This window comes from Periophthalmus magnuspinnatus, chromosome 13, assembly GCF_009829125.3.
Source record: "Periophthalmus magnuspinnatus isolate fPerMag1 chromosome 13, fPerMag1.2.pri, whole genome shotgun sequence".
Lineage (NCBI taxonomy): Eukaryota > Metazoa > Chordata > Actinopteri > Gobiiformes > Gobiidae > Periophthalmus > Periophthalmus magnuspinnatus.
Window position 1 is genome coordinate 15,554,786 of NC_047138.1, and position 22,671 is coordinate 15,577,456.

The following is a 22,671-nucleotide window of genomic DNA, read 5'->3' on the forward strand; positions in this document are numbered from 1 at the left end:
AAAGGAGTTGGTGTCTAAAAATAGCTGCCATTCTCAATGTGGTTGATTCGCGCCGAAAACTAATTAGAAGCAGCTTAGATACGACATGGTATTAACACTTTCTCTTGTTTAATAAACTCTATTTAAAACACAAGTGGAGATAAGCAACAGCAAAGAAATGTAATCTTATCCAGGTGCAGATAAAGTTTTCTGTCTAACTGAGATAAACACCATACATGAGTTTCAGAATGAATAAAAATGAAGGCAGTTGTCATAGCAATTAACAAGACAAATGGGAAAAAAAGTCTTCAAAATGTTGCACATTACAGAAAGCTGAAAACCAAGAAAAGGTTTAAAGTGGGACTAAACTGGAATTTAACCCGGAGATAAACCTGGACTATAGATAAACCTGGAACGTAGATACAAGTGGTCAAAATGAGTTTGCACTGCAGAGTGGCTGGGCACTCCCTTTGAGATATGGCGAGATATGGTCATACGGGAGGAGCTTGGAGAGGAGCCACTGAGGTAGCTTGGGCATTTGTTCAGGACGCCTGCCGGAAGCCTCCCTGGGGAGGCGTTTTGTCAGGAAGACTCAGGACATCCTGGAGGGACTATGTCTCTCAGCTGGCCTGGGAACGCCTGTGGGTCCCACCTGAGAAGTTTGAGGAAGTGTCTGGCATGAGGGAAGTCTGGGAGTCTGTACTTAGACCCACACCACACAAAACTGTCAATGTTTTAAACATGTATTTAAAAGGCGCCTGAGGGAATTAGACCTGTATCACACCTACCTTGGAGCTAAAGCAGTAGTATCAAGCTTGGCCTGGTATTTATAACATTGGTATTTGTAAAATGTTGGGGTTGGAATCTGGAAACAGTCAGTTCATGCGGACATACTTCCCTCATGGGGACAACATTCTGGTCCCCATGCTGTAAAATCTTCAATATCAGATAAACAACATGAATTAATGCTAAGATAAGAGTTAATTTAAGTTAAGGTTGTGGTTAAAGTTAAGATTAGTAGTAATACAGATAAGGGATTTGCTTAACTGTGATGTCACATAAATACTTATTAAAGATATATTTAATTTGTCTGCTATACAGTTACGCTATACCTACTTGCTATACGCAATTTAATTAATCCAAAACAGCTTAATAAAAAAAAACAAGTCTACTAACTTCCAGGTTGGAAAATTGCAGAGCCGAATAGGAGCTGACGTCACAGTAAACATCATCACAACGCAGGGCTGTGCTGCTGTCAAAACCTCCTGCTGCAGATAACTCTAGCTGCCAAAATGGCTGTGTGACACTGCAGAATCCTACGTCTATCACTGATTAAGAAAATAAAATTAGTAGTAACTAAGTACTTACTTACTTAGTAAGTAAGTACAAAGCAATGGGCATGTATCGGTGGTGGTGAAAACGGGGGCCTGATCAACAACATCTTGCAGGAGAAAGATTACTTAAACATGCATGAATCACCATAATAAAACTGTGAGTGGGTATATGAGAAGGGGACATTATACTATAGCATGGTTGCTCTAAAAAGTTGATTTTACATTTTAGGTCTCCTTCAAGGCGTTCATGCAACACTTAGTGTTCATGTTGATTGGTTTGTCAATTGAAGTGCAAGGCAATTATTGTATGTTTCAAAAAAATAATAATCATAAATAAATATAAATACACATTAATACATTTATCATTGTCATCATATTTTCTTACATGAGTTATTTCTACTCAAGAAGATTAAGCCTAATACTTATATTTTCAGTCTAGTGACACAGTTAAACTATAGTAAAACTATTTACTGTTGCTCAGTAACACTTTTTTATTCAATAAAATAATATAAATAAGTTTAAGGCAATAAACTTTCACTGTCTCCAAGTAAGTACAATGTGCTGTGTCCGCGACGCAGATAATCCGCAGCTCTCCTCTTTTGACCTCCCTTTCAATATGTACTTCTGCATACTGAACCATCCTCCTTTTCATTTATTTAGGCATTTTTACCGGAGCCAGCTGGAAGTGATGTTGTAGTTTCCTCATTTTCTTTTGGCACAGCTGATTGTTGAGTTGTGTAAGTGGAGAGGCTATTGGATATCCTGTTGTTTGGACCCATAGCCTGGTGTGAAGGGATTCTGAAAGGAAATTGGAACACACATTTCAAGTGACTTTACCTGATATATGTATTAAGCCCCAGTACAGTGTTGCATATAATGTGCTGTAATTTTATTATAAACCATTTTCTTCAACAAGAATCAGGAAGTGTACTGTTAGCATACTATTTTATATTAGCATTACCTTGTCAGCAAAACTTACTCTGACCTCTGAAAACTGTGAAAAGTGCTTATAAACTCATCTTGGTTAATAATTAAGATGCTAGGAATGCATTAGGTAAGTGAGGAATAACTTTGGACCACTGCAAACAGTTTCTATTGGTAGATTTCAGATTCTACAATGCGATGATGTCATATTCAAAAGGTAAATGCATGTTGAACCTGATCCTTTCTATCAATGACTAGACCCAAGAACTCACTGTGTTATGACAAAAACTCGAATTTTAACTGCCCCCATCTGTATTAAATATTATTGGCCTATAGAATGCTGTGATGTCATCTGAATTTCATTAAGACAATAACAAATCAAAGTAATCTATTATATTTATTAGATGGCAAATGCTATAAATAAACTTGTCCCATACTTACACTCTGTTCACCATTCTTTTGGCCTCTACATCCACAGCCCTGTCTTCCTATAGAGAGGAAAGCACAGATAAGAGAAGGGTACACAAAAACAGTGGCAGATAAAGTAAGAGAAACTTTGGCAGAGTGTATGTGTTATATTGTCATTCCCACCTCATCCAGGACTTCTATAGTGAGGCTGGCTCCCGGTGTGGAATTGTCAAGCCCAGATCTTTCAGCGGTGGTGGGGACAGCAAACAGTGAAGTGAGGTAGGTGTGAACTTCCTTGTCTTCAGCTGCAAAGAAAGGATACTGTTTAATTTATAGTCTAGGTTAGCTAGATTCTAAAAGTAGCCATTTCAATTTATTCTTGCACTAGTAGCCAAGGGTTTCAATAAAAAATTAGGACAGTTGTCATAGCAATTAATAATTCAACTCAAAATTGAATGGGTTTCAACTTCCTGTATGAAATATTTTGAGGTCCCATTCAAAAGATATAATGTCTGGTTTTAAATTGTTAATTGCTGTCATGACAGTCCTAATTTCTCATCATTTTGAAACCCATGAATTAATGCTGTATTGTGAAATTATTATTCCAACATGTCATAATAAAGTTCTTCATGCTTGATAACCGAAAAGGAGCAAATATAATAGACGATGGAGTGTCCTTTCTGCAAACAATGCAACGCATTATAGATCAAAGCACTTACAATAACATTTTAAGTAAGTAAGTAAGTAAACTTTATTTATATAGCACCTTTCACAGATAAAATCACAAAGTGCTTTACAGAGTGCAAATAAAAATAGATAAAAACAGATAAACAACAACAATAAATGTTCAACAGATAAAATAAGACAAAGAGTAGTAAATTAAGTACATTTTAGAAAAGTTCTGATTAAATGAGAGGCGTTTTTATTACCAAAAAGTATCTTGAAATCTGACCTGTAACTTGGCCAGGTGGGCTATCTCCATGATCATATTATGGAACATTCCAGGCAAAGCAATAAAATCCCCATGGAAACAAACCAATAGCAGGAATTCCACCAGAAAAGCCCCATAGCACACCTTTAATTAAGTATACATAATGAAGTAACTATCTGAAAGTTACCTAAATATTTTGAAACAACAACACAGCCGAAACTCACCAACATCCTAAAGCAGTGGAATCATCTAAACCTGCTCTCCTGATAATTCCCTGTCTCTTCTCTCATCGGCGTTGTCACTCCACATTACCTGAGTGCCACCGAGCCCCTCTGGCTGTCTCCTGCTAACAGCCCCTCTATCACATCTCCACATGGGTCTGACAGCTCAGAAAAATGAGAATTTAAAACAAGGGAGCGAGCTCGACATGAAGCCACCAAACAGCCTTTATTATTCATGGCCACACCGAGCCCAGCCTTTCATATTCAAAGCCACCAGAAGAGAGGAAACTTTGCAACCTGTTGTAAGTGTTGCTACACAATTTATTAGACGCTTATAGTTTTCTCAAACACTGTTGTCAGGTCATAAAAGTGTCACCATTACGACACATTCAGTTATTATATTTTCAGGGCAGTAAATTTGGAAGACGAATAGAAAGAAAGATGCATGATTTGTTTTGTTACTTACTTTGTTTTGTCAATTGTTAAGCAAACAATTTTTTGATTTAACGGTGCACTGTGTAACGTTTCTGAAAGAGAGTGTGCCACCTGCTTGTCCCCATGGGGATATAGTCACTTTCCCCAAAATGTATGGCTTCAAATGTATCTATCTCCATGGCAACAAGCATGTGGCGCTATCAAGGCAAGTTACAAGACACTGTGAACAGGAGCTGGCTTAAGGTAAGATTTTTTTTTCTTTTTTCATTTTTTTAAGTAGTGAAAACTCTTGTTATGAAATAAATGCAAGCTAGATCAGATAATACCATATTGTGGAACAGGCAGCTGAAACATCGCTATGGAGACAACGAGATGGCCAAACCCCATGAGAAAAGTTATATAGTCCACCTTTAACCCAATGGCCTTTACATAATAATATGGATTGTGTATATGAATGTGCAAGTTTTCTCTCAGAAAGTGTATTGTAAATGCAAAAGACCTCATAGAAGTCTACTTTTACTAAAACAAACAACTATTGCAAACTTAAAAGTCCTTTATGAGTCACTATGCTTTGGGATGAGAGTGCATTGGCTGTGCAAGGATGGTATGTTCTCAATAACTTTCTGTTTGAAAAAGCTGTTCTAAAGCTATGCTAGTGGCCCCAAAATGCATGTATGTGACACTAGCGATGGGCCAAAGGGTTTATGAGTTAGGAACAAGTTAAATGCATTTAAATACCTACTTTCTCATTTCGCAGTTTGAAAATAAGGTACTTCAGATTCATCCTATTTTAATATGCATTACATAATTTTGGTGTAATTAGTTTTGTGCATAACAGCACCCAGCAACCTCACTGTTAGCATCACTACTTCCCGTCCAATCGCATCTCAATGAGGTTTTTGCCGAGTCACTCTAAAATTAATAACTATCTGAAGATCAGGCAGTGGACAAGGACCTGCGGGTGGATGTCACTGACAACATGTTAAATGCTACACAAATATGGCAAATGGCAAATGGTCACATTTTTATACATTGCTTTCCCACTTTCAAGGCACTCAAACCACTCATCCATTCACACACACATGTACAGACACTGGGGGCTAGATGGATTAAGTGTCTTGCTCAAGGACACAGCGGCAGTGTTCATCTGTGGGAGATGGAATCGCACCGCCAACCTGTGGTTCAATGGATCTGATCGCTTGACCAATGATGTTTACGTCGAGAGTGGGATTCGAACCGCCAACCTTTAGATCAGTGGACAAACATTCACAGAGGCACATTTCTATGTTTTATGTCTCAATACTAACACTAATGCTAATTTTTAAGCATAATAAATATTAAAACAATACCTACAATACATACTACATTTAAAAAACAATCAGATAGTCTTTATTTTAATTAATTTAAATTTGAATATGTTGTTTATTTTATATTTTACGTATTTAAAAAAAGTTAGCATAAGCTTTGAGACAAAGCGAGCAGGCTAGCATGCTGATTTGCGCAGAGCCAATTATTTGACTTAATGTTACTTATTGAATTTCTTCCTTTCAGGCCAAACAAAACATGTGCATTGCTGCGGGTACAGAGTTGATTATTTACCTGTATGTATTTACGCTGCAAGGACATCTCCTGAGAATTCGGGATCATTTATAAACACCACAAGTCAGAATAATTTCAATTACAAAGAATCATTTAACAACATAACAGAATATTACAAAAGGAATAAACTGTGAAAAACAGAGCCTGAGAATGAATCTACTGCAGAATAACAACACAGTCTATCAACACTGAATAAATGGATGCTGATTAATGCGTCATATTAGTTAAATGTGCCTAATGTTTTCCAAAGCACAGGTAGACACTTGCAAAAAATAACACACTGAGCTCAGAGTTTATAGTATAGTTCTTCTATTATTAATGCCAAGTCAGAATTTTTTTTTTTTTTTTTTCATGTAATAAAGTACATATTATTTTGCTTCATCACAGATATGTATTAGCAGCTCTTAGGGAATGAGTCCAGTATGTGCTGTCTCCATCTAATTATAGAACATTTATATCCTCCATGAACCAGTTGCGAGCATGCTAGTTATTAGAATTACTGTGAAAGCAAAAGTCCGCTCTGGCCGTTGAAAGTTCTGAATAGTGCTTATAAACTCATCATGGTGAATAACTAGGACGCTAAGAATGCATAAGGTAAGTGAGGAATAACTTTGGATCACTGCAAACCGTTATCTAGTTCTGTTGTTCACATTTGTTAAACAGTAAAAATCAGGTATAGCTTTTTTAACACAACTTTTTAAAAAGAAACTAGTATATCTGCATTGGTAAGAGACGAGCAAACCAGGGCACGCAAATTGCGAGAGGTCATTCCTTGTGTATGAGTGAGTTGCAATTTGACAGCTGCTGGGTTGGTCTGGAGGTTTAGGAAAGGGGAGCGATGACCCTGCTCTACCTGCCTCTTGTCAGTCTCGTCTGGGGTGTAAACAACCAGGACGCCCCCCTTGACTGATGAACCGGCTCATCCCTTCTCCCGGCTCGCTGTCAGGGCCTCGGACATCCCTCTAACCCCCGCAATCAGCACCACTGATTACCCTTCACCGGGCCACGGATAGATAGGTAACCGGGCACGTTTTGATTTTCCTTCTGTGGGCACGGGGGTTATCAGTCAGGCTGTGTCGGACTCGCCTGCTTTTGGAGGAGGTTAGAGGGGTTGTCATGGTGATAAGTCAACATGCTTGTTATGAGACTGGGTGGTGCTGGGGATATACAATGGAACAGAAGTGTACGAGTGTATTACCTGTCAGATTGGCCTCGGGATCTTTCTCTGGGCTTTGTGGGAGCGATTTTATATGCGGGTCCATCAGAGAAGGAAGTTCAATTGGATTTCTGAAATAAAAGAATGAGTATTAAATGGGCTGTATTGTTTTTTCATGTAATAAAGTAAAAAAAAAAAAAGTTTTGTAGAGATGTAAAAGCAGCTCTTAGGCCCAAAATGCAAATCGGTGTGATGCCTAAATCAAATTATAGTGTTTTTATGATCCGTGAACCAGGAAGTAATGCTGGTGCGCTGTTAGCATTCTAGTTGTTATCATTACAGTGACGGCAAAACTTGGCTCTGGCCTCTAAAAGTTATGAAAAGTGTGTGTTTTCATCACAGTAATTACGATGCTAGGAATGAGTTAGGAAAGTAAGAAGCTGTTTTTTACGTTTTTAAGACAGGGAAGAAAATCAGTTACAGCACCTCTAAACAAAGTAGAAGCACAAATTTCAGCAGGAAGACTATCTGCCTGCTGTCACCTGTTTCCATCATCAGCCAATCACAGCCTCCTACCTTTGGCTCTCAACCAATCACAAATCAAGCTGTTAATTGAACTGCGCGCTTTTGAACTCATTCTTTATACTTCATACATGCGACGGCCCCCTATAAAGCCTGGTGTCTACTGTATTTTTTATTTTTTTTGTTCATCTTATAAGTAAGGATAAGATTGTATATTTAAATGGACATACCTAACCTGCTAGCCACTGCGATTCAAGGAAGTGAGCATGGGCACACTTCTAACTCTGGGTCTAGTTCACTTTACATTGCAAAATTGTCACCCTTCTCTATACTGTAGTGAGCCTTATTTTGATCTTAAAATGTTCCTATTAACCCGCTGTCCATGATTGTGGTATTTTTTATTTGCTATTGTGTCCGTAAATCAAGATATGAACATTAACAGCTGCCAAATCAGGTACCTTCTTTCCCCAAGGTCGCCCCCACTAGTGTCAACAACAAGTTTGATTGACAGATGTTAATCGACTGCTCCGGATTGGCTCGTTCGTTGCTATGATACTCGCGGTTGGAATTTCAAATATGAAACTTGGCTCCAAATTCACCGCTATAACTGCTAGCCTCGATGAGCTTCATTTGACTGGAGCCGAACGCTACGGCAGACGTCACGCTCACTTAGTCCACTTCTTTATACAGTATATGTTTTTTGCGCATTTACAAGTGACTGTCAGATCTATGAGCCACAATTCTGAGCCACAAATTTTCTATATAATCAAGAATCTTTTATCACAGACAGCCAGAATTGTGCAGCAAACATGCAGCTTAATACACCCTTGCGTCCTGAGTCTCTCAGTTCTTTCATACACCAAATCCAACCCTTATGCACCCGCCTGTTGATGGAAAAAAATCATTTGTCATCTGTCGCCAAAGAAGTGTCAGTACCATAAAGTTTTATCTTAGATTACCTTCTTTCTCTCTCTGTACTTCCCTTTGTCCTTCTTCACATACTCCCCTCTTTAGTTCTCCTTTTATCCTCATCTAATCTGACCAAAGGGCGGCAGGACTTTATAAGCAGGTATTCTATGCGGTCCAGGGGGTGACTTACTAACTTTTTACGCAGTTTCTATATCTCTTCTTACTTGCCCAATATTTATCTTTTCGTCTACTTACAATATTTAATCTTGTTCGTCGCATTCTGTTTTAATCCCTCGCTCTTTTCTTTTGTCTCTCCTCATGTTTTCGCCCTAGGATATTTGCATTAAGGCTTTAGCTGGTCTGCACTGCTAAGGAACCATGTTGCTCTTTTTGGTCTCTGTCGATTCAACGTTTTAGAGTCGAATGATTGAATCCCTTCTGCTTAAGCTGCAGATTTTTTTGGGGGGGGGATTCTAGGTTTGGAAGAGATGAAAAGTCCTATGCAAGAATTTTAAAAACATGGAAAATGATTGGCTTGCCTGTCAGGATGTGCTGGAGGGGAAAGGTTCTCAAGTAATCAATTCACCATCAAATATTCATGGGAATCTGAGGAATGTTGAATGTTAGTATACTCACATGGTGTCCACGAAAACACTTTTACTACTAGGTGGAGCTGCTGAATTATGTTAAGGTATTCATAAAACAAGAGAACACGCAAAATGAATGCAAAAAAACTAACAAAAAAACCCTCAAATTTATGTTGTGGGATAGTAAAGTTCACAAATGAAGTTTTCCCTTTTACAAATTGGGAATAACACATAGGTACAAAAAGATTGGGGCATCTTAGAAAAATATTTGTGGGATTACTATAATTAGATTACTTTGTAACACACTACTGTAACCAGCTACAACTGAAAATTAAGTAATTAGATTACAGTTACTTGGCCTAGTAACTTTTAGTTATTTTTCCCCTGCCTAAGTGTGTAATCCATAGAGCTGTTTTAAAACAGTAACAAAGGTCATGGTGTAAGATGCAGATCAGCTGTGAACAAAAAAAATACAAATACCGGTTTACTGTGAGCATCGCCTCTACTTGAAATGAGGTTCTATAAAAGAAAATGTAATCAGTGTGAAGAATTCATGCTTTTTATAAGATGGTTCCTGAGCTGTATGTTTCAAAGTAACTTAATAATCAGTAACTAAATAACTTTTGAAACAAAGTCATCAGAGTAGTCATTAGAATATTTTTTGAAGCAATAATCAGTTGTCAGTAATCAGTTAGTTTTGCAAAGTAATCTAGCACTGATATCTGGGAAAAGCCTCTGATATCACAGATAATGATGTAATGATAATGATGTGATGATAATGACGCTAGATAATAATGTGTAGTCCAGCACTGATGCAATCACTCCAGGCACATTACACTGACTGGAGGAGCTCACAGCCATCTAACTCCAGACTATAACCTTCAGGCCAACTGCCTGTATAAGGTCCCAGAGTTTACACTTGTCATAAATGTCACTATTTTTTATTTAATTCTCTTCCTTGCTGTGTCTATCTGCTTTCCTTTGCCCTCTTGCACATTCTCACAGAAGCTTGTTAAAATTCAGCCTCTCTCTGTCTCTCTATTAGCTGGTGCCACCGTGGCCGCTGCGGGCTTATTGCACTCTAGATTGGCTCTCCACTCTATTCCACACTTAAAGGCGGCGTTCGGAGGCCGGGGAGTTACAGCGTTCCCAAGTCTGGCACTGGTTCGCTGTGTCTGCTGATACTACTCTCTGCCCTCGCCTGCTCCCCCCTCCCCTGCTCTCCAGTGGGCCCCCGGTGCCCGAGAGGAGCGGCTTAAATAAAGGGCGGTAATAATGGGAGGCGCAGAAGCCAGGCCCTCTGGCAGTGAGGCGCACAATAACTGCTGAGAAAGTGTGGTGTTGCAGCCAGATCGAGCAAGGCCGACTACAGAGGAGTGGCAGGAGTGAGTGATGGAGGGAGATGTGTACACTGGGAAATGGAAAAGCTGGGATAAATTGAACATAGAGACCTGACATGATAATTACAATTTTGACTTGTAAAAATATATTTTGAGGCTCAATATTTATCATGTGTGCAATTTCTTAGCAATACTGGGGTTATTTGAGCCATTTTTATGTAATATGATATGTTTTTAGCTAGAAAAGGTTTAATAAATCTGTGAAAATGTGAAAACAGAACTAGTTTAAACGATTTGAGTTATTCCTCACTTTCCTAACACATTATAAACATTCCTAATTATTCACCATGAGAGGTTTAAAGGTGTTTTTTCAAAGACCAGAGCAGAGTTTGGCATCATGATAATGCTTACAACAACTGGCATGCTAGTAGCATGCTTCCTGGTTTGTGGAAGATAGCTTCATAATTCAATAGAGCGATGACCCTAAGACCTGTTTTTAACAATATCTGCTCAAGACTACTTTGACTTTATTACATGAAAAAAGTGTCACAGCCCCTTTAACTACTTAGAAAAGAAATTAACCAATAGGGGTGCTCCTTTTTCCATCCATCCATCCATTTTCTTCCGCTCATCCGGAGCCGGGTCGCGGGGGCAGCAGTCTAAGCAGGGACTCCCAGACTTCCCTCACCCCGGACACGTCCTCCAGCTCCTCCGGTGGGACCCCAGAGACATAGTCCCTCCAGCGTGTCCTGGGTCTTCCCCGGGGCCTCCTCCCGGTGGGACATGCCCAGAACACCTCCCTAGGGAGGCGTCCAGGAGGCATCCTGAGCAGATGCCCGAGCCACCTCAGCTGGTTCCTCTCAACGTGTAGGAGCAGCGGCTCTACTCCGAGCTCCTCCCGTGTGACCGAGCTCCTCACCCTATCCCTAAGGGTGCGCCCGGCCACTCTGCGGAGGAAGCCCATTTCAGCCGCTTGTATCCGCGATCTTGTCCTTTCGGTCATTACCCAAAGCTCATGACCATAGGTGAGGGTAGGAACGTAGATTGACCGGTAAATCGAGAGCTTCGCCTTCCGGCTCAGCTCCTTCTTTACCACAACGGACCGATACAGCGACCGCATCACTGCAGACGCTGCACCGATCCGCCTGTCAATCTCCCGCTCCATCCTTCCCTCACTCGTGAACAAGACCCCGAGATACTTGAACTCCTCCACTTGGGGCAGAGACTCACCACCCACCCGGAGAGAGCAAACCACCTTTTTCCGGTCGAGAACCATGGCCTCGGATTTGGAGGAGCTGATTCTCATCCCAGCAGCTTCACACTCGGCTGCAAACCGCCCCAGTGCCTGCTGCAGGTCCTGGCTCGAAGAAACCATCAGGACAACATCATCTGCAAACAGCAGAGATGAAATCCTGTGGTTCCCAAACCAGGCCCCCTCCGGCCCCTGGCTGCGCCTAGAAATTCTGTCCATAAATATAATGAACAGAACCGGTGACAAAGGGCAGCCCTGGTAGAGTCCAACATGCACTGGGAACAGGTCTGACTTACTGCCGGCAATGCGAACACAGCTCCTGCTCCGGTCATACAGGGACCGGACAGCCCTTAGCAAAAAGCCCCGGACCCCATACTCCCAGAGCACCCCCCAAAGGACACCACGAGGGACACGGTCGAATGCCTTCTCCAGATCCACAAAACACATGTGGACTGGTTGGGCATACTCCCATGAGCCCTCGAGGACCCGATGGAGAGTATAGAGCTGGTCCAGTGTTCCACGACCAGGACGAAAACCACACTGCTCCTCCTGGATCCGAGGTTCGACTATCGGTCGGATTCTCCTCTCCAGTACCCTGGAATAGACCTTACCGGGAAGGCTGAGGAGTGTGATTCCCCTGTAATTGGAACACACCCTCCGGTCCCCCTTCTTATACAGAGGGACCACCACCCCGGTCTGCCATTCCACAGGTACTGTCCCCGACCGCCACGCGATGTTGCAGAGACGTGTCAGCCAAGACAGTCCCACAACATCCAGAGACTTGAGGTACTCAGGACGGATCTCGTCCACCCCCGGAGCCTTTCCACCGAGGAGCTTGCCAACCACCTCAGTGACTTCAGCCAGGGTGATGGACGAGTCCGCCTCTGGGTCCCCAGTTTCTGCTTCCTCCTCGGAAGACGTGACAGTGGGATTGAGGAGATCCTCAAAGTATTCCTTCCACCGCCCGACAACATCCCCAGTCGAAGTCAGCAGCTCTCCACCCGCACTGTAAACAGTGTTGGTGAAGCACTGCTTTCCCCTCCTGAGGCGTCGAACGGTTTGCCAGAATCTCTTTGAGGCCGTCCGATAGTCCCGCCGGTACTCATCAGCTGCCTCAGGAGTCCCACGAGCCAACAAGGCTCGATAGGACTCCTTCTTCAGCTTGACGGCATCCCTTACGTCCGGTGTCCACCACCGGGTTCGGGGATTGCCGCCGCGACAAGCACCACAGACCTTACGACCACAGCTACGAGCAGCCGCATCGACAATAGAGGTGGAGAACATGGCCCACTCGGAGTCCATGTCTCCAACCTCCCCCGGAATCAGGGAGAAGCTCTCCCGGAGGTGGGAGTTGAAGACCCCCCTGACAGAGGGCTCCGCCAGACGTTCCCAGCAGACCCTCACAATGCGCTTGGGTCTGCCAGGTCTGTCCGGCTTCCTCCTCCGCCAGCGGATCCAACTCACCACCAGGTGGTGATCAGTTGACAGCTCAGCCCCTCTCTTCACCCGAGTGTCCAAGACACGCGGTCGGAGGTCAGATGACACGACAACAAAGTCGATCATCGACCTCCGACCTAGAGTGTCCTGGTGCCATGTGCACCGATGGACACCCTTGTGCTCGAACATGGTGTTTGTTATGGACAAGCTGTGACTAGCACAGAAGTCCAATAACAAAACACCGCTCGGGTTCAGATCGGGGAGGCCGTTCCTCCCAATCACGCCCCTCCAAGTGTCACTGTCGTTACCCACATGGGTGTTGAAGTCCCCCAGGAGAACAACGGAGTCCCCGGTTGGTGCACTGTCTAGTACCCCTCCCAGGGACTCCAAGAAGGCCGGGTACTCTGCACTGCTGTTTGGCCCGTAGGCCGACACAACAGTGAGAGACCTGTCCCCGACCCGAAGGCGCAGGGACGCGACCCTCTCGTTCACCGGAGTGAACCCCAACACGCAGCGGCTGAGCTGTGGGGCAATGAGCAAGCCCACACCAGCTCGCCGCCGCTCCCCGCGGGCAACGCCAGAGAAATGGAGAGTCCAACCCCTCTCAAGAAGTTGGGTTCCAGAGCCCAGGCTGTGCGTGGAGGTGAGGCCGACTATATCTAGCCGATAACGCTCAACCTCCCGCACAAGCTCAGGCTCCTTCCCCCCCAGCGAGGTGACATTCCATGTCCCCAGAGCTTGTCTCCATGTCCGGAGATCCGGTCGTCGAGGTCCCCGCCTTCGACTGCTACCCGGATCTCTCCGCACCCGCCCCTCATGGCTCCTCCCGCAGGTGGTGGGTCCACGGGAGGACGGCCCCACGTCGTTTCTTCGGGCTGGGCCCGACCGGGCCCCGTGGGGAAAGGCCCGGCCACCAGGCGCTCGCTGCCGAGCACCCACCCCAGGCCTGGCTCCAGGGTGGGGCCCCGGTAACGCCAGTCCGGGCGACGTAACTGGCCTCGTTGTTACTCTAATCATGATGGGCTCCTTTTTAATTTATTTCATATCTAATAGCAATAGCTTGACATCACTTCATGCTTTTAGTTATTTATGCATTAAACTTCCTTATGTCATTATTATAGTAGAAATGAACCCCCAGTTTGATTTAAACTTGCTACTGTCCAATGCGTCTTAGCAATAGAAGTATAATAAGACCTGGAAGATGAACCAAAGATGGGAGCATATTGTTTTCAATGGCCTGAGCTCTTTGACGGGAAATGTCATTTGGAAAAAAAATCTTTCACATTGTTTTCTGAATACTGGCCTAGTACTACCCAGTGTATGGCATCAAAAACGTGCATTACGTGATCAATTCTAACCGATCAGAGCAATTGCTGCTAAAACGGAGCTAGTGTGGGCTCAGAGCAGGGCTAGACTAAATCTTACAAAGCTAACGTTTAGGCGCCTCGAGGATTTAAAATGTAAAACGTTGATGTTGTGAAAATAATCCCTACAAAACCCGACCTTTGTGAAAACTGTGGATGCTCAGTCAGCCGAACACGGGCAGTTTGAATTCACAAAATAAATAAACCGGTACATTCAAAAACACTATAGCAGACAACATTTTCTGACACCAAACCACAAAAGTTTTTTTTGTTTTTTTTTCCTGACTCCTGCCTGTAAACGTATTATTGTCAAGGCCGGCCAGCTTAAATCCCCTGACAGGAGCCTTGGCACGCATACATATGTGGTGTTGTGTCTGTACCTGCGATGTTTCTTCAGCAGCAATCTGTCCAAAAGGGTAAGCCCGCATTCCGAAAATTCCACCCTGACAGGCACTCTTCCCCCCGCTCCCCTTCCACCCGGGGAGAGGTCGGCCTGGGTCGGAACGTCGGCCACCGTCACTGCATGGGAGAGAAAGGTGAGAAAACAGATGTGATATAAGTACGAAAGGGCACACAAGTGTAGCCCCGAGGAAAGGACAAAACCGGTAAGAGCAGGGTAGATGAGGATTTATTCACACCTTGGGAAGTGTAAAGACGCATTCTCACAACAGGCTCCTATGGGAGAGGGGAAAAGTTATACAACACGACACAAAGGAATAGCAGATGCGCAGGCAGGACACACAGGTTAGATTTAGAAAAGTTTGAAAAGGAAATATGTAAGTGGAATAAATGCCTTTCTGTGAATTTAATTTGAACTATGTATGGGCAAGAGTGAAGAAGTTTCTTCAGTTCTCTCTCATAACTGATGTTGACTATGGTATGACCTTCTGTAGGAGTTAAATTGATATAAATATACAGTAAAATGCAGTTTTGTGGGCAAATGCTGTAGCTGATTTTGTTCCATAAATTTAAACAAAATATGTCCCAGTACACCTCAACCACCGGAACACCGGAAGTAAGGGATGCCGTCAAGCTGAAGAAGGAGTCCTATCGAGCCTTGTTGGCTCGTGGGACTCCTGAGGCAGCTGATGAGTACCGGCGGGCCAAGCGTGCCGCGGCTCGTGCAGTCACAGAGGCAAAAACTCGGGGTTGGGAGGAGTTCGGGGAGGCCAATGCGGAGGACTATCGGACGGCCTCAAAGAAATTCTGGCAAACCGTTCAAAGTGCTTCACCAACACTGTTTACAGTGCGGGTGGAGAGCTGCTGACCTCGACTGGGGATGTTGTCGGGCGGTGGAAGGAATACTTTGAGGATCTCCTCAATCCCACTGTCACGTCTTCCGAGGAGGAAGCAGAAACTGGGGACCCGGAGGCAGACTCGTCCATCACCCTGGCTGAAGTCACTGAGGTGGTTGGCAAACTCCTCGGTGGCAAGGCTCCGGGGGTGGATGAGATCCGTCCTGAGTACCTCAAGTCTCTGGATGTTGTGGGGCTGTCTTGGCTGACACGTCTCTGCAACATCGCGTGGCGGTCGGGGACAATACCTGTGGAATGGCAGACCGGGGTGGTGGTCCCTCTGTATAAGAAGGGGGACCGGAGGGTGTGTTCCAATTACAGGGGAATCACACTCCTCAGCCTTCCCGGTAAGGTCTACTCCAGGGTACTGGAGAGGAGAATCCGACCGATAGTCGAACCTCGGATTCAGGAGGAGCAGTGTGGTTTTCATCCTGGTCGCGGAACACTGAACCAGCTCCATACTCTCCATCGGGTCCTCCAGGGTTCATGGGAGTTTGCCCAAGCAGTCCACATGTGTTTTGTGGATCTGGAGAAGGCATTCGACCATGTCCCTTGCGGTGTCCTTTGGGGGGTGCTCTGGGAGTATGGGGTCCGGGGCTCTTTGCTAAGGGCTGTCCGGTCCCTGTATGACCGGAGCAGGAGCTGTGTTCGCATTGCCGGCAGTAAGTCAGACCTGTTCCCGGTGCATGTTGGACTCCGCCAGGGCTGCCCTTTGTCACCGGTTCTGTTCATTATATTTATGGACAGAATTTCTAGGTGCAGCCAGGGGCCGGAGGAGGTCTGGTTTGGGAACCATAGGATTTCATCTCTGCTGTTTGCAGATGATGTTGTCCTGATGGCTTCTTCGAGCCAGGACCTGCAGCAGGCACTGGGGCGGTTTGCAGCCGAGTGTGAAGCGGCTGGGATGAGAATCAGCTCCTCCAAATCCGAGGCCATGGTTCTCGACCGGAAAAAGGTGGTTTGCCCTCTCCGGGTGGGTGGTGAGTCTCTGCCTCAAGTGGAGGAGTTTAAGTATCTCGGGGTCTTGTTCACGAGTGAGGGAAGGATGGAGCGTGAGATTGACAGGCGGATCGGTGCAGCGTCTGAAGTGATGCAGTCGCTGTATCGGTCCGTTGTGGTAAAGAAGGAGCTGAGCCCAAAGGCAAAGCTCTCGATTTACCAGTCAATCTACGTTCCTACCCTCACCTATGGTCATGAGCTCTGGGTAATGACTGAAAGGACAAGGTCGTGGATACAAGCGGCTGAAATGGGTTTCCTCCGCAGGGTGGCCGGGCACACCCTTAGGGATAGGGTGAGGAGCTCGGTCACACAGGAGGAGCTCGGAGTAGAGCCGCTGCTCCTACCAGCTGAGGTGGCTCGGGCATCTGCTCAGGATGCCTCCTGGACGCCTCCCTAGGGAGGTGTTCTGGGCATGTCCCACCGGGAGGAGGCCCCGGGGAAGACTCCGGACACGCTGGAGGGACTATGTCTCTCGGCTGGCCTGGGAACGCCTTGGGGTCCCACCGGAGAAGCTGGAGGACGTGTCCGGGGTGAGGGAAGTCTGGGAGTCCCTGCTTAAACTGCTGCCCCCGCGACCCGGCCCCGGCCCCGGATAAGTGGAAGAAAATGGATGGATGGATGTCCCAGTACAGATATACTGTATAAGCAGCTCATGAGGTCAAAATGAGTCTGTTTTGGTGAATAATTGCAATGTTCAGGATGCTTGCCTGGCAAATCCAAAATTATATCTTTCTTTTATACAGAAATAAGACAAAACTGATCCAAATGTGTTATGTAGCTATTATTTATCTCTACAAACCTGTATTTATAACTACAGAACAACTTTGTGTAAATAAAAATTCAAACGGTCTGAGACTACAACTACGATCAGTTCACATGTCTAACTGACATTTGGAAGCCAATATCTGACCCAGCACATTTCTCAATATGTGTCCTTCATTTTTTACAGTAAAAATCTGATACAGTGCCTTTAATTCCTGCCCTCTGATCCAATAGTTAGTAACCATTTTTGGTTGGCAGCAGTCTGGCCATTCACCTCAAAATAAAATAAAGCAGATAAATGGCACCACTCAGTAGATGTTTTTCCGTTTTCGCCCACTCTCTGTAATAAGACAGCAGTTTGATACTGTGTATAAAAGCATTTTTGAAATGTCAAAATCTGACAGCAACATCTATGCCTCAATCAAAGTCGCCCGTCTTTCTTTTTTTTTCATCAAAGGAGAGGTTACTTTGATTCAAACTTTGTCAAAGGTTTTTTACCTATGATATGTCCTTGAGCAAAACACTTAACGCACATTGCCCTGTCAAGTCACACCGAACAGCTGCTACAAGAAACATTTAGAAGGGTAAGTATATCAAAGCATGTGCATCTAGTTTGCTAGAGGCAGGCTTGTCACGATAACAAATTTTTAACTACGATTTATTACTGAAAAAAATAAAGACGATAATAATTTATGCCACTGACACAATAACCCTAAATAGAATTAGAATATGGTTAAAAAAACATGAACTGCAATAAAAATTTGAATAATGAAACACTTAAGTAGTTAGTTTGTATCTATAATGAGTCATAGAAATTATTTATTCAACCCTCTACAGCTCAAATCTAACACAGTAGTAGTACAGACAAAAAGTTCCCTACTATTACAAAGAAAAGTCCCTATAATAAATAGCGAGCCTATTACATCTGGGGTAGGCAAATGCGAGGTTGTCATTCTGCATCACTCACTCACATACGCCACATTCATACTAGGCAAGGGTGGGTGAAGTGTCTTGCCTATGGACACAATGACAGAACCTAGTCTGAGTGAAAACTGAACCTCCAACCTTCAGATTGATGGAGTTTTTCACTGAACAGCTCACCCCTCTTATTAATATGCATTGTCCCATAAATATTAACCCTAAAGCACCATAAAAAAGAAAACAAAAGAACAAACAAAATTATTCTATATATTCAGTATCGTTAATGAACATGACCTGCAATAAATAAACAAAACATTTAATGAATCATAGAAGCTACTTATTCAAACTTCTACCGCTCAAATAAGTTCCCCACTAGTGCAAAGAAAATGTACCAATGATAAATATTGACTCCCAAAAATAATTGTCCCATCTAACAGGCGCTTAGCAACACTGTCAATCAAACCTGTTGCTAACGCTAGCGAGAGCGACCTTGGGAAAAGATGGCGTATGATTTGTCTGCTATTAATGTTCATATCTTAAGTTACTGACACAATAGTGAAATAAAAATACCAGGATCATGTAGAGTGGGTTAATACGAAGATTTTAAAACCAAAATGATGAGGCTCAATGCAGCAGTTACAGTTGATGGAGCCGGAAGCGCGCCCATGGCTAGTACATTATCCATGTCCATCTATATATACAGTGTATGTATTGGACTGGTATTGTTATTGGCAACTGCAATAAGGTCAAGTATCAGTATCAGATTTGGATTCAAAGAAAATGGTATCAGAACAACACTAGTACAGCCATTTAATAAAACAGAATCCTATAGCCTACTGAAAAGACACAGGCAACCTAGCCGACAGTGACTGAAGAGGACACAGGTACGAAAGCAAAATGTTATGATTGTTCTTCTCACACTTTTGGCAGTCCACTGTGTCGGCTTTAAATTGGACCCTGGCGCTAGTGGCCTGACAGAAATAATTAGGGCTACAGGGTCTGGCAGCAATTTGCAGAGGACCGCAAAAATGAAAATAAAAATGAGAAAAAAAAAAGAGAAAGAGGAGCAAAGATTGTCCCAGCAGTAAGAAATAGACATAACCTGGAATAATAACACTAATAGCAAACAAAAACTGGACCACCTGTGTTGAAGAAAAAAACAGTGTTAAAAGGCAGAAAAATGGCTTGACGTAGATGCGGATACGAGGCGATTAATGCGGTGTGCAGAGAAATAAGGCCACACTGAATGCTCTTCTCATTATCTGGATATGTAACAGCCCTGGATTACTCCCGTGCTGCAGCCGTAAGCACTTTTTGTAAGGCCTTAACCGATCAGAGAGCACACGGGAGAGTGGGAATTTGCAGGCAGACTGGGGTAAATAGGACAAAGTGAAAATATAAAGGTGAAATAATGAGCTAATTTAATTATTTTCAATTCTGTGAAGGGTGAAGAAAAGTTATGATTTTGTGCTTATTTGGACTTCTTTGGTTTTTCATAGAGAATAACTAAAGAAGAGGACCAAGAACCAAGTGTTCTGGAGTACCTAGTAAAGTCAAAAGGCTGTGTCGGAATGTCCACACTATTTCCTACTCTTAGTGTTGCCACAATAGTAAAATTTCTCGATGTTGGTGTTAAGGGATTGACTCAATACCAATTCTGATACCACAATGATGATAAAAACACACTTTAGACAATAGAATGTGATTTCCAACATTAAATCATAGTTCTTTATTTTATATTATCACGTGGTCTTATATATGTGCAGTCCCTCAGTCGTCCAGGTTCCATAGTGGTAGTGGTAGTGGTGGACCTTTGACAACCTTTTTCCCTAAATAGAGCATTATATATAGGGGTCACATACTTTTCAGTGGAGTCTGAAAGTCTACAAGGTGAAGTGCACAAAAAATTTCCACAATGCATCTTGAAAAGTAGTCTCTAGGGATGGTCAATAGACAAATCAATATAGAACATAATGCACAGCGAGAGACTGGAAAAAAAAACAGCAGATAGCAACAGGTCTAACTGGACAAAACGCAACCAAATTAAAGGAGAAAGACACTGTTTTAACACAGTATTGACCACTGTTCCTTAATCCATTATAAATTATGAGGTGTTAGTAATGAGGGTGGACATTTGGACACAGCATTGTCATTGTACGTATTCATTTGGATTATTTCATATATTGAAATCCTGTCACTATGTGTCAATAAGCTAATGTATCTCTCCTCATGGTGCTAACAGCAGTGCTTAACAGTGTTAGGGCAACCAACACAGATACTTGTGTGTATTTAGAATGAAGTCGCAATGAGAACACTTTGTTATTATCCATAGACATTCTGTTAACATTTGAATTCACCTGGACGAGGAGGTGTCCACATGGCTTCTTGTGTTGTAGTTGGCCCTGCTTCTCGCCATTGTCTCAAAGCATCCTGGAATGATTTGGCAGACTCTTCTTCATCATATTTTCCATTTAAGAGAGAGGGCTCTGTTTCAGATTTGAAATGGTTGTTTTCTTCATCATGAACTATTAAAATCTATAAAAAGAAATAGAAGGTTCATCAGGTCAGGACTTTGACAAATGGTCAGTGTCTCAGCTTTGGGGGAAAGGCAGACACTCATTTCAGCAGCAGCAGCAGCAGCAGCAGCAGCAAAAAAAAAAACAAACCAAAAAACTCTGGAAACCTGGATGAGTAAACTATCTCAACTGTATGTCTGCATCTTAGAAAAAGCTAATCAGGAAGTGAGTGTTAGCATGTGGAGGATGTTCAGAATGAATAATGTAAGTGAGGAATATCTGTCTGCACTGCAAGCCAGTAAATGAACTAGGTATGTTTTTCACATTGTCAAGACAGAGTGCTTTTAAATATCACGACACGTGCCATGCTTGCTTTTTTGTTTATGGTGTCATGTCCACACTCCTAATCTAATAACAGGAAGTAAAATTTGGGGGCAACTCAAATCATTATTATTACTAGAACTGAATTTTGGACAGTCATATTTTGCTAATTTATGCAATAATAACCAAGGCTAATATGCCAAATGAAAAAAAAAAAAAGCCAAAAACTTACATTTTATCATAGGCTAGTCTTCCAATTATATCTTAGAAGACACATTTGCCCCCTGCCTGGTTCAAAATTGAAACTAAAATTGGGAAACTATCATAATACCGTTACTGCCCATTTCCACTACCGCATAACCCATTCATACATACTGCGCCCATGACCGTTTACTTTGAATGACTGCTGGGAGAACAATGCTAACTGCGCTCGGTTGTATGAAGTGCCTGAAATGTCAATGTAACATTTTTGCCGGACTGTTGGGGGCCATTTTGTAGTGTAAAGGTAGAGCCAGTTCACAAGCCTGCCTGGAGATATTGCCTGTGGATAGAACGTCAATTAGGTTTGGTTTGGGTCCTATTCTTTTGACTCTCGGGGAGCAGAGGTAGCACTCACGCAGCGCTCAACCTTGTCTGACATATTTCTGCTCTGCGGTCACAGCACGTAAACGATAAATGGAGTGGACCCAAGAGCTTTGTACGTCAATATCTGTTTAGAAAATATTCTTTGGGAGTTTGAGTGAAGTATAAAAAGCTGGGTGATATTACTAACTTTGAAATGGAAAAGGTATTTACAAAAAAGTTTATAACCAAAATGTGTACCATTTTATAATAGCTACACTTTAATTAGCGATAATAAAACATGAAAAAGACTTAACAGAAGACATGCCTGAAGAGGTTTTAGATGTTATGTATGCATGTTTGACTAATCTCGCGATCTCTCCCGGGTCCGATTCAAACCCTTTTTATGGTTATGCGATGTGCAGTAGATTCTTCAGCAAAATGCACACCAATTGTAATGTGATAGCGCTCTGAAGGGGGAGTGATTTTGCATGGGGAGCAAAGGGACAGGAGAGCGTCCAAAACAAAAAATAAACTTATTAAACATGTTAGTACATTATTTTCGGTGAATATAGCATTTTTGAAACAATAAAAGGTAAAATGTTAACAATTAATTCCCTGTAGAAGTGTAATCCCCCTTTAACAATGATTTAGGCTTACTGAGTGAGGACAGTAATTATGTAGTTACTAAGCCTGAAGATAATTAAAATGGAGTTATTATAAAATGTTACCCCAAAATGTAAATTGCGTAACAAACAAAACCTTAAAATGTTCAACCAATCAGATACATTTTATCTTTGAAAACATGCCCAGTATTTCTGAAGATAAAGCTACTGAAATGTCAAACTCTATAATAGATGCATCAAATGTATATTTGAGCTAATTTAACCTCAAGAAT

At 42.9% G+C, this 22,671-nt stretch overlaps 1 protein-coding gene across 1 annotated transcript; it reads right to left on the reverse strand.

The window, feature by feature from the left end:
• Positions 1-2,674: 2,674 nt before the first annotated feature.
• zbbx (zinc finger, B-box domain containing) lies at positions 2,675-20,781 on the reverse strand. Its single transcript, XM_055226201.1, has 5 exons — positions 20,733-20,781; positions 14,779-14,917; positions 7,030-7,118; positions 2,829-2,950; positions 2,675-2,725 (listed from the first exon to the last, which is right to left on the reverse strand). The coding sequence occupies exons 1-5, from the start codon at positions 20,752-20,754 to the stop codon at positions 2,675-2,677; spliced, it is 423 nt and encodes a 140-aa protein (XP_055082176.1). The 5' UTR covers positions 20,755-20,781.
• Positions 20,782-22,671: the final 1,890 nt, after the last annotated feature.